The following is a 17,574-nucleotide window of genomic DNA, read 5'->3' as shown; positions in this document are numbered from 1 at the left end:
GAGCAACCAAGAGAAGATGGTGCTTGGAAACAATGTGATATATGGAAGGGCTAGGGAACTGTGATATGAGTGGTCTAAGGTAGGGCCGGAGGTAGAGTGGGATTTGGTTGTTAGTAGTTTTCAAAACATACTTGTTTTCAAATATTTGAAAGCCTGTCATATTGAAGAAATACTAAGAATGTCTTGAAATTGTTCCAAGGAAACTAGAACTCTAGTGGGTAGAAGCTATGGGGAAGCAGATTTTTGCTTCTCTGAGCAAGAAATATATTATAGCTAGAGTCCAACAGTGGTGTGAGATGCCTTGAAAAGTGACACATTATCAGTCACTGAAAGTATTTTAAATAAAAACTCAGTGGCCCATCTTTTGGGGATATTAAACAGGGATCTTTTACTGGATAACTGGAGGTTGTACTAGATGACTGCTAAGGTCCCTTCAGCTCAAAATTTCTTAATCTGAGGGGGAAAAATGGAATGAACCTACAATTTACTCATCACAAAGAAGACAATCTGTTTAAAGTGCCTCTTTCAAGCTGACTGTTTGAAAAAGTATAGTTCAATGGCCCATTTGTTTTTCAGCAACACTCAAGGATGTTTGAGAGCAAATGTTATATTCTTCAGTATATCTGGCTAAAGTTTTTGAGGAAAGATTATTTTTTCCTTCTGGGTAAATTCTATCTAAGTAAATTACTAGAGATAACTTTAATTTTGTATTTTATGAGACATTTTTCAAAGTATATAGACATTGCATTTGATGGAAGTGATGATAGCTACTATGTATTGAATATTGGATACTGTGTTCATTTAATCCTCTTAACAGTCCTGTAAGGGATATTCTAGTATTACCTACAGGTAAAGTGATGAAGCTTAAGTCAGTTACCCAGGGTTTCTCCCCTAGACATTGATAGAGCTGGGATTCAGACCCACTGTTAGTCTCTTCACAGGGGCAGAACTAGCTAGAACAGGCCATTGTGGCTCAGGTGAGAACAGCTCTCAACCTGGATTTTAGAATAATAGCATTTGAGCCTTAAGTCTCCTATTGACTGTTACCTTGGGTGAGTTCCCTCTTCCCCTGAGCCTCAATTTACCCACAGAGTTGTTTTGCAGATCAAGTGCCAAGTTATATGTGAGCATACTCTGTAAACTTTGAACTATAAAAAGAATGAAGATGTGCATATTATTATTGGAGAGCAAGATTAGAGCCCAGGTCTAGCCCATTTCCCAGGCCAGGGCTCTTTCTCCTTGTGTTCTTTGTAGATGTGCTCAATATCAGATTGGAGATCTGGGATGGTTTTTGTATACACCAGGAATCTTTCAGAGAGCAATACCACTATCCATCTGGAATTAGATTTGTATGAACCTGCCTTGTATCGAGCTGTTTATTGAGCTAACTGGGTATTAAGATAACTAGAACGCTATGTGAATGTATTAAATTATTACATGTACTCCAAAACTATGTATTGTCTACTATGCATCGATTTAAAAAAGCTATATTATTTAAAAGTGAATTGTTATGTTACTATACTAGTTTCAGTTTTCCAACCTGTGGGTTAGAGTGTATCACAGACCCTTTATAAAAGGATAAGAGGGTATGATCCCAGAGAAGTAGCTAGATGGGCCAGCCTGAGCAAGAGTGAGACCCTGTCTCTACTAAAAATAGAAAAGTTAGTCAGGTGTGGTGGCATATGCCTATAGTCCCAGCTACTGGTGAGGCTGAGGCAGGAGGATTTTTTGAGCCCAGGAGTTTGAGGTTGCAGTGAGCTATGATGACACCACTATACTCTACGTGGGGCAACAGGGGGAGACTCTGTCTCAAAAAAAAAAAAAAAAAAGAAGTGCGTACATGGGAAGTTTTTTTTATGTGTGAGACTTGGGAAATATAATACCTAGCTGAAAGCAGGATTATTACTCTTTTTAAAGTTTAAAATTTCTCGAAATAAGTTTAATGTACTTCCATCAGATTTTTTGTATCATAGACTTATTCTTTGATGCTGATTTTATGTTTGTGGTAGACATATACCTTGAAACACTTTAATATAATTTCATTAATTTCAATAAATGTAATCCATTAAATATATAATTTAAGATGTTATTTCTTACATGCCTCATAAGTGACTTCATATAAATAAGTGAAAAAATCCTAAAAAAAATTTCTTCTCAGACTGTGACCCAATTTCTGGTTGGAAAATATAGTCACTGGGGCTGTATTACACAATACCTGCCTGTCATTACTTCTGTGGTCATTTTGCATCTGAAAAAGTAATGCTAAAGAATCTTTTAATTTACTTTTATAAGTTCCATTATTAAGAGGCTTTCTCCCCTTCTTATCTTTTAAGGTCTTGATTTCGCAGTTAAAGATGTTCTTCGTCCGAATGCAGTCTTTCTTGTTGGTAAAATAAGAAAACTATCAACATTGCCTGTTTGTCCTCTTTTGAATCTCTTAAGGAAGGATGTTTGTGAGATGTTGCTTAATATGGTCTGGAATACTCCGTCCATTTGTTGAATTGTAAATGACTTTCAAATGTGCAAGTTCTGTTAAATACAAAGAGAACCTCTATGGGTAACTTTTGTGTTGAAGAAGTCATTTGTCAACCATGGTAAAACTTGCAAACCCACTTTATACAGAGTGGATTCTTGAAGCTATACAGAAAATAAAAAAACAAAAGCAAAGGCCCTCTGAAGAGAGAATCTGCCATGCGGTCAGTACTTCCCATGGGTTGGATAAGAAGACAGTCTCTGAGCAGCTGGAACTCAGTGTTCAGGATGGCTCAGTTCTCAAAGTCACCAACAAAGGCCTTGCCTCCTATAAGGACCCAGACAACCCTGGGCGCTTTTCATCAGTTAAACCAGGCACTTTTCCTAAGTCAACCAAGGGGTCTAGAGGATCATGTAATGATCTCCACAGTGTGGATTGGAATAAACTTTTGAGAAGAGCAATTGAAGGACTTGAGGAGCCAAATGGCTCCTCCCTGAAGAACATAGAGAAGTATCTCAGAAGTCAAAGTGATCTCACAAGTACCACCAACCACCCAGCCTTTCAGCAGCGGCTGCGACTGGGGGCCAAACGTGCCGTGAACAATGGGAGGTTATTGAAAGACGGGCCGCAGTACAGGGTCAATTATGGGAGCCTAGATGGCAAAGGGGCACCCCAGTATCCCAGTGCTTTCCCATCCTCGCTCCCACCTGTCAGCCTTCTACCCCATGAGAAAGACCAGGTAAGTGAAGGAGGAATGTTAATACATTCTAGACATTGCTCTTTTGACTCTTAGAGTTTCAGTTAAGACGTTTTATGTGAACAAAAGTTCTGAGTAAAGTTTGATAAAATCAAATGTTTTGCCTTGGAGCAGGCTTTTATATTTTAAGAGATATATGTATTATTTTACAGTATACATTGTTTTATATAGTTTTACAGTGTATTGAAGGCTTCCTCATTGGTTGGCTAAGAATTTAATGGGATAAACATGTGATTTATTTTTTAAACTCTAATTGCTAATCAGTTTGGTGCTTGAAGGTACCAGGATGGATAATCCTTTTCTTCAAGGCAGGGTCATATATATTTCAAAAATCTAAGAAAGACCATGTATATTTTTCTCTTTATTATTATTTTCACAGAGGAATCTATAGACTTCTTATTTTAATACTGATAATCTGTGCATTTGTGAAATTATTTTAACATGCAACCTAAATCCGTCTTGTTTCAATTTCAAGTCATTTATTGTTGTCTAGTTCTCAGTAGGTATAGGTGAATGTCTCATATAGTATCTTTTTTATACTCTTTGATTTCTCTGGGCCTTATGTTACTTCTATAGTATTTATAAATAAATGGCAGAATTCTCTTTACATTACTGCTGTGATTTTTAGTCTTTGGTTGAGTAGGAGTTTTCTTTGTTTTGTTTCAAAGCTGCTGAAATTACCTCCCAAACTAAAGTCAAAGTAGAGCAATAGCAAGTTATTTATGATTCAGGCCCTCCAGTTTTGGGGCTTGTCTGTCCTTTGGGTGAACAGATACATTGGTATCTGTTAATTTTACATCTTGTAAATCATTGACTGTTGTCGATAGAAAAGGTGGTTGTATCTGTTAACTACAGTATTAGAAATGATTGAAACACAAGTATTAGGACAAGTTGTGCTCCTAATGGCTTGCTTCTCCTCTTTGGATACCATGAAGTCTTGAAATGGACCCTGTTTCCCTCAGTGCTTTAGCTGACGGGGGCACAGCTCTAGAAACTGGGTAGGACCAGGTGGTTTGCCTTTCCATGGGCTGATCTAAAGCCTAGCATTTGTTTCTTGTTCTTTTTTTTTTTTGAGACAAAGTCTCGCTTTGTTGCCCGGGCTAGAGTGAGTGCCGGGCTAGAGTGAAGTGCCCTGGCGTCAGCCTAGCTCACAGCAACCTCAAACTCCTGGGCTTAAGCGATTCTCCTGCCTCAGCCTCCTGGATAGCTGGGACTACAGGCATGTGCCACCATGCCCGGCTAATTTTTTCTGTATATATATTTTAGCTGGCCAGATAATTTCTTTCTAATTTTTAGTAGAGACGGGGTCTCGCTCTTGCTCAGGCTGGTCTTGAACTCCTGAGCTCAAGCGATCCACCCGCCTCGGCCTCCCAGAGTGCTAGGATTACAGGCATGAGTCACCGCGCCCGGCCTGTTTCTTAACTAGATTTTAATTTTGTTAGTCTTCTGCTACATTTATTTTATCCTTTGGTGGTAGTTATGTTTGTCTAACCAATCCCCAATTCTCTGTGAGAGAATGTGGGCATAAAGAAAGAAGTAAGAAACCTATGAAATTTTCTTCTTAATAACATTTGTTAAAAATATAGAAAGTGACTAAAATCCTAATTCCTGTGTCTGACACAGTCATATTAAGCACCTCTGTTTCTCATTAAATGTTTTTATAAAAACTTATACCATGAAGAAATGCATGAAGGGAGTATAGAGCCATTTCTTGATGGATTTGGATATCTTTGTTTTTAAAATATATATACCACCATAAGGTATGTTAAGGTTTTATAATTATTAGGTACATGGACTAATTCTGGCAGCTTTAGGCAATTTAATAGTACGTTACAATAATTTTGTGATCAGGGGATAATTTTACTTGTGATAGAAGAGTCACTACAAATTTTCCACAGTTCCTTTCCTATCCTTCTCTTTAACCTTGCCCATCATTTCTTGCTAACCTTATCATTTTTTTTTTTTCAGGCAGCATCTGTATGGAAGTATTTTTAGTCTAAAGGAAAATTCATGTCTGAAAGTGTCTAGGATTGAGAACAGAGTAATTTATTGCTTAGCATGCAATTGTTACTGCTATTTTTGTGATGCTGATCTTTAAATTGTCCAGTTAGCATCATCATATAACAAGGAAAGCTGAGAATTTCTAGAATTTTTTACCTGATGAAATTTGCAGATTAGTTCTATCAAGTAATCACATTCTAATTCTTATAAAAGAACAAATATAAGTAAAAATCAAACCAATTTTGCAATGTGTTTGTATTACATATTACGATAGTGTTTTCCCTTAAAAAATGAAATAAAACTACATCATAATATATTGCCCTTTGAAATGAAAAGTGGTAAATAGTTTAAAACCATGTAAACTCACTAAGTAAATTTAATAGAAATTCTTAACCTGGGATCCAAGAATGAGCTTGGGTAGGTAGCCCACAAATCCTCTCAAATCGAATGTAAAGTCATGTGTATATCCACATGTTTTTCTAGGGTCAGAGTCTATAACTTTTATCAGATTCTCAAAGGAATCCAAAATATCAAATAGCCAATGTGAATATTTTTTTGTACTGTAGTAAATAGTTTGAGTTTCTTATACTAAAATTGTGATATGTTAATTTGTGACCTTTGATTGTTCTTGCTTTGGCTGCTGAACTTGGATCCATGTACAGACTGATGTACTATAGTTTCTTGTATACACGACTTTTTCTAATATATTTGGAAAAGATTATCATTGTTTTTAATGTGCTGGAAGTCAGAATTTGCGTTGTGGGAGGAAATTTATGATATAAATAGAGACTTAATAAATGGAGTGATTTCAATCACAATTTAGTCAATTGATGTCTTTCAAAGAAGCTATTATTTCAGATTACTTTTGTTGAGCAGTTGCATTTAATTGTAAAAAAGAAAATAAAAATAGTAAACATAATAACATTTTGTAAGTGTTAAATGCTGGCACTATTCCAGATGCTTTACATTTTTTAGCTCCTTGACTCATCACAGTAACTGTGAGGGAGGTAGACTATTATCCTTATTTTACAGATAAAAAACTGAGGCTGAAAGTGATTTTCCCAAGGTCACTTATAGAGCTGGTGAGTGGTGAAGCCAAGATTCCGATGAGACAGTCCTGATTCCAGAGCTGTTTACCACTGGGCAGTATATTGGTCAACACTGGTGGCTTTTTATTAATAGCAAAAGTCTCTCTTCCAGTTCTTTAAATGATTGGAAGCAGTTTTCCCCTGACAAATAGATTTCCATTATTTTAAATTTGGTAGTTGGCAATGAGCTTATTATAGTTTTTTTAAAGCAGACACTATTTATAATATTAACAATATGGAAATGCAGTAGAGAAAGTAGTAAATCTGTGTCTAATTAGATTTAACGTCATCATCATTCCTATGCATGACTGCTAGGAGGAATACAATGCAAGTTAAAATAGAAGGGCTCCTTCCTTTCTGAAATGTAATTGCACATCTTCTGATAGTCTAGAATTCAAATTGGGTATTACCACACTGGCTCCTTAGCATAAATTCTTTGTATTTATTTAAGAAAGCTCTCTTTGGTGAGGTGATATGGAAATGAATTAAACCACTGAAGATAAAACTTTATCTTTGACTTGGTGAGGGAACTCCTAAAGGATAGTATTAGTGTTTCTTATTAAAAGTGGTAAAGCTCAATTAGGTCAGATTATGAGGACTTTGGAAAGTCAAATATTCTAAGAGAGACTTCAGTTATCACTGCGTACTTTGTAGCATTAAGATTCCATTTGAACATTTGGGCTTTAGCATTTTTATAAAGTCAGTTTAGTTCAATTTTAAACAGATTCCTTGGTATTTCACTTAATTGAGAATATATTCATAAAATTTATTAAGTGTCAAGTCTTGGTCTGTTTCTAGTGTAGTACATAATACAGGAACTCTCATTCCAGGCCAGTATAGTAGTTGGAAGGTGGGACACTTCCAGTCTCAGGCAGGGCTTTTGATGTTTTTCTTTGGAAGAAATGAAAAAATTACATTAGAATCTTACAAAAACCTTAAAACATAATTACAAAAACTAATTACAAATACTGTCAATAAGGATAAGATAAAAATAATTTTAAAAACGAGCATGGATGATCAGAAATGGGCCCGAGAGACAAAACTGTGATAAAAATCACTCGTCATGCGTGGTCTTGGCTTGTTCAGTTGTTTATCCTATTTGTCTACCACCACTTTTTAAAGAGATGCTTTATTAGGGTTTTTGGCAATGTTATCAATATGAAATATTTCCATAAGTAGAAGATAAATATACACCCTACATCAGTTTCTTGTGTAAATGCCATAAGTTGGAGAATTTTATTTTTAGATTTTCCTTTCTTTGATTTTCTCCACTCTGTTCTCTCTAGTCCCATTATCCCTGCTCTAGAGCAGACCCTCCTCATCTGTTCTGGGACTTTTCCAATCCCCTGTACTTTGTGAAGGACCATTCACTAGTCCATATTGTTCTGTGATGTGGCTTCCAGAAGTCTCTCAGCCTTAGGGGGATCATTCATAGTCTTGGGTGACTCTGGATCCTTCTGTCAGAAATGTGTATATTTTCTATCTGCAAATTGTAGAGAGTCCGAATGTCTTCCTGTCTGTTGACCTTCTTAGTTTTCCTTTGAATTGTCCTTTGTATCGCACGTCATATTTCTCAAAGAGTGTTCAATTATGTGTATTTAACTGAAAGTTGAATAAAGCCCTAAATATTGTAAAATTTACTTTTCAAAATAACCTGGATTTTGGAATTGGTATGTATAAAAGTCAGTTTTAGAATCACTAAAGTCAGACAGAACCTATTGTAATGTGAAAAACTAGGTGGATCAAAAACTTGCTATTCCAGGGCCAGGGAAGGAAAAAAAGCGTAGTTCATGTTGTTCTTATAATTAAGCTTCAGAAGTTCATCAGAATAGAAGACTGTCTGAGGATTGCTTTTGCGAGCAGGTAGTACCAGTTGTTGAGGCATTGTTGAGAGAGCACGTGGATTGTCTCAAACTAGTTTGTTGGGTCAAGGGAAAGATAAAATGAAGAGTGAATGAGTGTTTCTATTGCACTGTGAGGCAAGACAGCTTGTTCCACCTTTGAGCTTTTATCAAGATGGGACTTGTCTAGACTTCTAAGGAAACAGGCTTGGGGTAAAGTAGAAACATTATGTCAGGATTTTAGATTGTTAACATGAATGTTAAACATTCTCTTTAACTCTTTGGATCTTAGATGTATTTGATACTTTTGATACCTTTTTTGTAACACATGATCCTGTCCTGAATGATCAGAAGCTTTTAGGAGTTTACTATTGTATTCCATGTTGCCTATTTGGCTTATAACAGCTATATTTGTGATACTTTCAGTGCTAAGAAAAATCTGTATTTTATAGCTTTGAAGTTATTTAACAGTTAAATGCTATTTGCTGATTGTATGTGAAATGACAAAGATTTTATTCATCCTTTCCCTTCAAACTTTATTTAATAAATGGTACATTTTGATGTTTCTTAAAATGAAGGTCTGTATTCTTTTCATATAATTTATCTTTGTATATTATTTCTTTTTTTAAATTTCAAAATATTAAGGGAGTATAAATGTTTTTGTTACATGGATAGATTTATAATGCTTAAGCCACGGCTATTAGTGTGCCCATTACTCAAATAGTGTTCATTGTACCTGTTAGGTAGGTTTTTACCTCTCCCCTCCACCTTTCTCCCTCCTCCTTGATTTCCGATGATTTTTACTTCTTTCTGTGCCCATGTGTACCCATCAGTTAGTTCCAAATTATTAGAGAGTACATGTGGTGTTCGTTATTCCATTCTTGAGGTACTTCACTTGGGATAATGGTCTCCAAGTCCATCCAAATTGCTGCAAAAGACATTAATTCATTCCTTTTTATGGCTGAGTAGTACTCCGTGGTGTGTATATGTGTATATGTACATATATACACACACACCACATTTTGTTAATCCACTCATGAATTGATAGGCACTTGGGTTGATTCCACACGTATATTATTTCTAATACACGAGAATTATGATTATTTTATCGTTGTGATGGCAATGTATTTTGATTGTAAAATTCATGACTTTTTGTTTTGTTTATAAAGCTTCTTTTTCTTGGCCCTGTACATTAAACTACAGTAGATTTCATGAAACTGTTCTTCTCTAGTCAGACCAACATTTAAAATGTGAGTCTGAATCTTCTCAGGTATTTTCATCTCTCCAGTCTATTAATGTTTCTAAGTACATAAACATCAATTAGCTCACCAAATTAAAGTTAGCAAATGAGTCAGCCTTGTAGTTTGCTTGTGACATTTTAACAGAGCCATGAGGGAAGTATGTTTTGGTGAGTGGGTGCACTTATCTCCCTGCCTTCAGGTGGTGGTAGGAAGTTTGTGTGTGTAAGAGAAGGATGTATGGCAATGCATATTACGAAATGCTAAATGCACTTATTGTGCTTCTGCTTGGAACTGGACCGGACCACTTTCTCGGAGAGGTTGCCAGAAGTTGCAAACTGCATATTATTGTTTTTCCTTATATAAGTGAATGCCTTTTAATTAGCAGAGTATGATGTAGAGTATACTTTTTAAATTTTGTTTTGTGAAAGGTAATATTTTGAAAAATCTGCAAATGAACAATATAGACAAAGTTCTAGAATGAATGACATTAGATTTTAACTGTGAGCGTGGTCTCTACAAAGATACAAAATAAATACTAATCAGTAGTACAAGCAAAATCCAAGATGGATTTGTATTAATTTGACAAGTGAGTTTAGAATTCTTTAGCCACTATTTTTTAGAAACCAGCTTTTTTCATACATCCTTTCTCTAATTTGCTTCACTTTTGATCTTTGATAAACCAGCTGCAATTTTGTTTCATTAACAAACTTAACTGGTTAACAGATGTTTGCTTTGGCTTGATTGTGTCCTTTCTATTAGAAACAGCATAAGCGTACATAGAAGCCATGCTGGGCCTTTTCCTGTCTGTAGCTAGACAGGCTTTTCAGAAGAGCAACTTAATTTTATTTACAAGTTCAATTTTTGATCCTCTATATTATTATTGTAGGCATACAAACATTTTAGCTTTGATTTTCCCCATCAGGGAGGTCTTCTGTTGTTAATCTTCCATCTGTTAGTCCAGTATACACACCCCCAAACCCTTTTTTTAAAGCACTGCAAAATCTTAGCATGCAAGGGAAAAGGTACTCTTATTGTAGAAGAGGTAATTGAGATATCAGCGACTCTGCTGCAGTTCAAGGGAAGAAGTGAACTAGCCTGGTGAATTTAGATAATTTCTTCCGTCTTCTTTGATGTTAGTGAGCTGCCATATGGAGAGCAGTGAGGCCTGCAGGATGGAGGTGGGCCCTGGTCTGTGCTGCCTGGGGTGTTCAGAGTGATGTGGGCTGGGAGCCAGAGGCAGCTCTTGACTGTTTTCTGTAGTAGTTTCTGATTCGACCCGGTCCTGCTTTTTGTCCATTGTTTCCTGCCATGCTTGTGACCCCCTCTTACCACACAGGGAATGATGAAGTTCAAGAAACCAGAGCATAAAGATTATTGGGGTAAGAGAAAAAATAGTGACAGGAGAGGAAAAAAGAACGTACAAACTAAAATCCAGTAATAAGGACATCAAAAGATGATTCCTATTTGATATTTCACCAGCCTGTTTCCAAAACTGGTATTTTAATATCATGTAGATTGTTTCCATCTTGTAACAAAACCCAACTCTAGCTATCAAGCCTTGAGTTGTGAGTAAAGCAGAGGAAAACAGGACCTGCTGGTGAAAGAATGTGGGCTGTTTGAAGAACATCAGCCATTCCAGGTAGACTCCTGGCAGTATGTGAAGAGATCTGGGAAAGGTAGGCATGGAGGAAGTCAGGAAGATATTTGCCCCCTAACTTTGTAATTTACTAAATTGTAATATTTCGGAAATGTTGAAAGAGTAGTACAATAAACGCTGTATTTCTTTCGCATGGATTCACCAGTTGTTAACATTTTGTCACATTTATTCTTTCTCTTCCTGTATGTGTGTATATATATGTTTTTATATATGTGTGCATATACACAACATATATTCATGATTTTTTGTTGAGCTATTGGAAAACAAATGGCAGACATTATGATATTTCACTCCTAAATACTTGATTATGTATAAAAATATTCTCTTATATACAATACTATTATCTCATGCAAAAAATTCAGCAGTGAAACAAGAGTGTTATCTGATAGTCTATATTTTCCCAAATATATGGGAAGATAAATGCCCCCTAAAATTTCACTTATAACTTTTGACTCTTGATCCAGGATCTAATCAAGGATTGTGCATTGCATTTGGTTGTCATGTCTCCTTTAAGAAAGAACAGTTTTCCCTCTTTTTTGCTTCTGAAGACATTTTTGAAGAGTCTAGGCCAATTGTCTTATAGGATGTCCCACAATTAGTATTTGTCTGATTGTGTCCTCATGATTAGATTCAGAATAAACATTTTTGGCATAAGTGATGTGTATTTCCTCTTGTGTCAGATCAGGAGATAAATATTTTCAGGTTGTCTCACTTCTGGTGGTACTTATTTGAACAGTTAGTTGAGGTGGCATCCACCAGATCTTTCTTTCTAAAGGTACCTTTTCCCTTTTGCAATAAGTAATCTGTGCAGTGATACTTTGAAACCATGTGAGTAACCTTTTACCCAGTATGTATTATAATATTTTCTGTTGGTGCTGTAACAAATACACCAACTTAGTGGTTTAAAATAGCACAAATATGTTGTCTTACAGTTCTATAGGTCAGAAGTCCAACATGGGTCTCATTGGGTTAAAATCAAGGTGTTTAGCAGGTGGTATTCTTTTCTGGAGGGTCTTGCTTTTTCCAGCTTCTAGAAGCTGCCCGTATTCTTTGACTTGTGGTATCCTTCCTCCATCTTCAAAGCCAGCAACATTGCATCTCTCTGACCATTATTCCACAGTTACATCTTCCTCTGACCACAACCCTGGACAGATTTTTGGCTTTTAAAGGATTCATATAATTAGATTGGGCTCACTTGGATAATCCAGGATAACCTCCCTATCTCAAAGCCCTTAACTTACATCTGCAAGTCCATTTTGACTTGTAGGGTAATGTATTCATAGGGTCTGGGCATTAGGAAGTAGACATTTTGGGAGAAGATAGACATTAATCTACCTGCCACACAGTGGTTTTATTGTCCTCAAATTTTGCACTGGGGTTTGCAAATCTTTGAAGATTTTTGGGCTATGGTGTACCATGGTCTATCTAAGTCTACTTAGAATGGAATGAATCACAGTTTATGGAAGTAATGCTAGCTGAAGGCTGGGAGTCAAGAGGCCTGAGTTCTAGGTCTCATGGTACATCGTGACTCATTTCCAGAAGGGCAGGAACAGGAGCTGTCTCCTGCCTCTTCTTCATGTCCCTTTACTCACAAGTTGAAGAGCTGAAGAATGGATCTGGCAGTAATAACTTCAGAGTTTTTAACCATAAGAGTTTGGATGTTCAAAATGTTTTTTGAGAAGTGCAAATTGTAGAGAAGCATCTTTCATTTAAATGCCCATAGAGTGTGAAAAATATAAGGCACTTTAGTAAAGTAGGCTCTTTGATGACACTTTAAAGACCAAGTTACATCTGAAGAATTTTATGTCTGTTATTTAAATTAGAGCCCTCTACCTGAGAACTCTAAATAGGCTGAAAAAGAAACTGACTTATTTAAAAAATAAAAATAACATGCGGGTGAATATAGATTATATTCTTTAAGTTCTTAGTAAAAATTCAGAAAAGTAAACATCAAATTAAGGCAGTGAGTCTCTAGAATTCTTAATTTCATTTTACAGTGTTTCAGCAGACTTTTCCACAGTAGCTGCAGTTAGTTGGAATGCTTTGGAAATACTGACTGTTCCAATTGTTAAAGAATAAGTGTTTAGTTAGCCTATAAATGTGCTTTCTAGAGCTGAATAAAAAAGGTGATCTTGGCCGGGCACGGTGCCTGTAATCCTAGCACTCTGGGAGCCCGAAGCGGGCAGATTGTTTGAGCTCAGGAGTTCGAGACCAGCCTGAGCAAGAACAAGACCCTGTGTCTGCTAAAAATAGAAAGAAATTATATGGACAGCTAAATATATATATAGAAAAATTCGCCAGGCATGGTGGCGCATGCCTGTAATCACAGCTACTCCGGAGGCTGAGGCAGGAGGATTGCTTGAGCCCTGGAGTTTGAGGTTGCTGTGAGCTAGGCTGATGCCAAGGCACTCTAGCCTGGGCAACAGAGTGAGACTCTGTCTCCAAAAAAAAAAAAAAAAAGATGATCTTTTCATCTGATGAGCTCTGACCCCTCTGTAAACCTTCTAACTTATCTCATTTTTACCAGCTACAGAGCAAGATGCCAACAATTACATTCTCACAAAGTATTTATACCAACTTATCAAACCACCTTTTCATTGGAAAATTGTGTAATATCTTGATTTCAATTTGGCATGGCATGTTGGTTAGCAATAAATCTTGCTGGTATGTGAACATAAGCCTGCAGGCAATTTGGAGAACATTGATCAGGTACAAATTGTATGTATTTTTCTAGCTTCTAAAAATTTCATAGCAAAATGAAATAAATAGCTATCATTGAGAACACCACTATTTAGGTTGTTTTTTGCCCTGACGTGTACCTTGTGGAAAGTGCCTTCACTCTCCTGAAATCCATGATTTATATCCGTGACCATTTAAGTTTCCCATTGTATCTGTGGCACACAGCAAAAGCAAATGAACATAAGACGTGTTCTTGTGCCTTGTAAAGTGTACATTATAAGCAGTTCACATTACAGTTGAAGGCTCTACAGAAAATATGCAAGAAGATATTAATATTAAACACTTAGCGCTTACTGTGTACCAGATAATGTTCTAAGCATTTGATATATACAAAATAATTTCTCATGAACTCTGAGAGATAAGTACTGTTATTAACTGAATTTTACAGATGAAGAAACAGGCCAAAGTAAATGACTTGCTTAAGAGTACACAGGAAGCGTTGGAGCTGGTGTTTCAGTCCTGTTTCACAGGCTGCGAGTAGTATCACCCTCTTTGCCGCTCACTAATTTGGGTGATATCAGCACATATCTAGTGAATTCTTGTAATATATAAAACACTATACCTGGCACTATGGAATTTAAAAAGTAAACCATATTTAAATGGTAATTAAAATTACCAGTTGAAATGTGCCAACTCGTACAGCTGTGTTATTCCTTTTCAAATGATCAGTGGGGTAATCTTTTTTTTTAAAACAATTGAAATTCTCTTTTCTTTAAGAATGAATAATAGCCAGCGTTTATAAAATACTTTACTATGAGACAGGCACTACTTTGAGTGCTTTATATATGATAACTTGTCTATAAGGTAGGACTACTTTTCATTCTTAGTTTATAAAGGAGGAAACTGAGGTGCATGAGGTTAAGGGACTTGCCCGAGGTCACATAGCTATTACAAGGTAGAGTCAGGATTCAAACCCATGGTCTGTACACTTAACCATTATACTACACTGCCTCTTACTTGCCTCATGAAGAAAAACTTCTTTTAAAGAAAAGGTATTGAAAAGAGTTTCACATCAGGTTCTTATAAACATGGGCCTCTAAGCACCTTTTTAGTATTTGTAATAAAAATCACTGAAAAGATTTTTAAAATTTATAATGTAATATCATTTAAAGTAGTTTTTCCCAAATGATGTTCTAAGGAAGAAGGAAGTACTTCAAGATGTTAATGATGCTAATAATAATCTGACACTTAAAGTTCCTGAGAAGTTCTGAAATTTACCTTGCTTAACCCAAGAGGATTTAATGGTGGGCCCCTCTCTCTCCCTTTCTCTTCATAACGGCCATTCACTTGTCTAGAAATCTTTGCATTTGGTTAAACACAGTTTGTATACTGCTGATATAAGGTTATACTGATAATCCCTTTCCTCATTTCTCCTAAATATACATCCCAAAGGAAATCATTGATTAATTAAACTTGAAGTTTGTGTTTCAGGATAGAAAACCAAAAATCATCAAATTCACCCCTTGTCTCTATTGCTGAAACTGTTGTATAATTCTGCAAATGTATTAAGAGAATACAATTTTAGAGTTGCGGAAGATCTTTGAGATCACCAGGGTTTTTAAGCTAAATTCCAAGGACCCCCTTTTATGGGGTTTGTGGACCCTTGGAATTGTATGCAAAATGAGAATTTTTCTGGAGCCTCTTGTCCCTGCCCTCTTTCCACAGGTCATTTGACTTAGGCCAGTGGTTCCCAAACTTTGCTGCACATTAGAATCACCTGGGGAGCTTTTAAAAATTAGATGCCCAGATCACACCCCCATGCTGGTTAAATCAAAATGTTGGGAGTGAGAGCCAGGCATCAGAACTTTTTGAAGATCCCTGGTGATGCCAGTGTGCAGCAAAAGTTAGCCTCACTGTCCGAGGCTAACTTTCTTCTGTTGTAGATGAGAAAGTAGGGACTTCTTGCATGGTTAAGGAACCGATAGAGGCATTAATTGGGCAGGGCCCTCCTTGCCAAAAGAGATTTTGGAGATTGTTTTAAAGGAGTCTTGTAGGGGAAGTAGCTCTAGAGCCAGGATGCTTAGGTTCTAATCCCAACTTTCCCTCCACTGACTAGTGGAGATGATGATAGCACCAACGCCACAGGGTTAGTGGGCCACAGCTTCATGGCCCTGAGCTACTAAGGTGGTGAGCTTGTCCTCAGCCATGGCAGAAATGGCAGCTGAGCAGAATCCAGGCCTATGGAAGGGACACGGCCCCTGGCACCCCTTTGTAGCCATCCTGCTGTTGAAGGAAAAGTGGCAAACTGATGTCCTCATCACCTTCTAACGAAGACCTCCCCTCTTCTTGCTTTGGTCACATAGGCCTTGAATGGCTAGAATCCATGTCTTTGTGTGTCCCCCCCACCTCTTCCTATTTAAAAAATCAGAAAAATAGTCTATTATTTTTAGAGTAATACATACTCATTGTACAGATTTTGAAAAATACAGAAGGCTGGGAGATGATATACTATCATGGGCATTTCACTACAAAGATAACTACTGTTGAAAGTCGGTATTTTCTTCCAGTCTTTCTTTCCTTTTTTCTGCATGTGTATGTTATATTTAAATAAAAAGCAGACTATGTTAGGTATATAATTTCCTATCTTCCTTTAAATTTAAAATCTATTGTGACCTATATATTTTTTTCCTTTTTTTTTTTTGAGACAGATTCTCGCTCTGTTACCTGGGCTAGAGTGCCATGGCGTCAGCCTAGCTCACAGCAACCTCAGACTCCTGGGCTCAAGCAATCCTTCTGCCTCAGCCTCCCTAGTAGCTGGGACTACAGGCATGCGCTACCATGCCCGACTAATTTTTTCTATATATTTTTAGTTGTCCAGCTAATTTCTTTCTATTTTTAGTAAAGACGGGGTCTCGCTCTTGCTCAGGTTGGTCTCGAACTCTTGACCTCAAGCCTTGCCCTCCCAGAATGCTAGGATTACAGGCATGAGTCACTGCACCTGGGCTTTTTCCTATATTCTTGATTATTTTTTTAAATATGACTTTAAGTATCTATATAATATTTCTTATGTCTTTATTGTTCAACATTTAGGATGTTCCTAATTCTTTTGCTATTACAAATACTCTTTTTACTGCTACTAAAAATTTGTGCATGTGTGGGTGATTATTTCCCATAGGACAGATTATTAGAGGAGATATTACTGGGTCATTACCGTGAATTCTTTTTCTAAGGCTTTTGAAGTGTTCCAAAGAGAATAGTACCAATTTGTACTCTGAGGCAGAGTATGAGGGAGTGTGGGCATCTACTTGATTCCTAGCCCTTACTTTTTATCTTGCTAATGTAGTAGAGGAAAGAGTGGACCTTACTCTTTACTTTGCATTTCTTTGATTGCTAATGACTTGAACATTTTTTATGATTAATGGTCATTGCTTAATAATAGTGTTGTGGTTATTTCCCCATACTTCATTACTATGCCCCAGAGGCAACCATCTTCAACTCTTTCAACTATATTTAGTCTGATTGCTTCTGGAAGTTAGAGGTCTGTATTTAAATAATATTCGTATACTGCTATTTCTTGGTTTTTAATTTTAGACTTTATCTATTGACTCCTTGCCAGGGAAGATAAGGATCTAGGTCTCTCATACATATATAACTTTCTCTTTCCCATTGTCCCCTCATCTCAATATAATAAGGCATCATTTTCACTTAAGTTTTATATTCGGTGTTTATATTTTTAAGATTCTGTAAATATTCACCATTGAGCCACCAATTTTTGTGGCTTTCTTGTGTTGTTTTTGTGTTTAGGAAGTTTTTTTCCCCCATCCTGAGTTCAGAGTG

At 36.6% G+C, this 17,574-nt stretch overlaps 1 protein-coding gene across 5 annotated transcripts in view; it reads left to right on the top strand.

Moving 5' to 3' along the window:
• The window catches only part of KAT6B (lysine acetyltransferase 6B), a 192,887-nt gene that overhangs the window by 21,577 nt on the left and 153,736 nt on the right, over positions 1-17,574 (top strand). For 4 of the 5 annotated variants that reach the window (XM_045568938.1, XM_045568937.1, XM_045568940.1 and 1 more), the window contains exon 3: positions 2,334-3,212. In XM_045568938.1, the coding sequence (XP_045424894.1) occupies positions 2,592-3,212 (621 nt within the window). In that variant the 5' untranslated portion in view covers positions 2,334-2,591. Of the gene's footprint in view, positions 1-2,333; positions 3,213-17,574 lie in introns of those variants that run through there. The other variant, XM_045568942.1, reaches the window with a different exon arrangement.

Source organism: Lemur catta, chromosome 14 (assembly GCF_020740605.2).
Source record: "Lemur catta isolate mLemCat1 chromosome 14, mLemCat1.pri, whole genome shotgun sequence".
NCBI classification, from domain to species: Eukaryota; Metazoa; Chordata; class Mammalia; order Primates; family Lemuridae; genus Lemur; species Lemur catta.
This window is presented reverse-complemented; position numbering and strand designations above follow the sequence as displayed.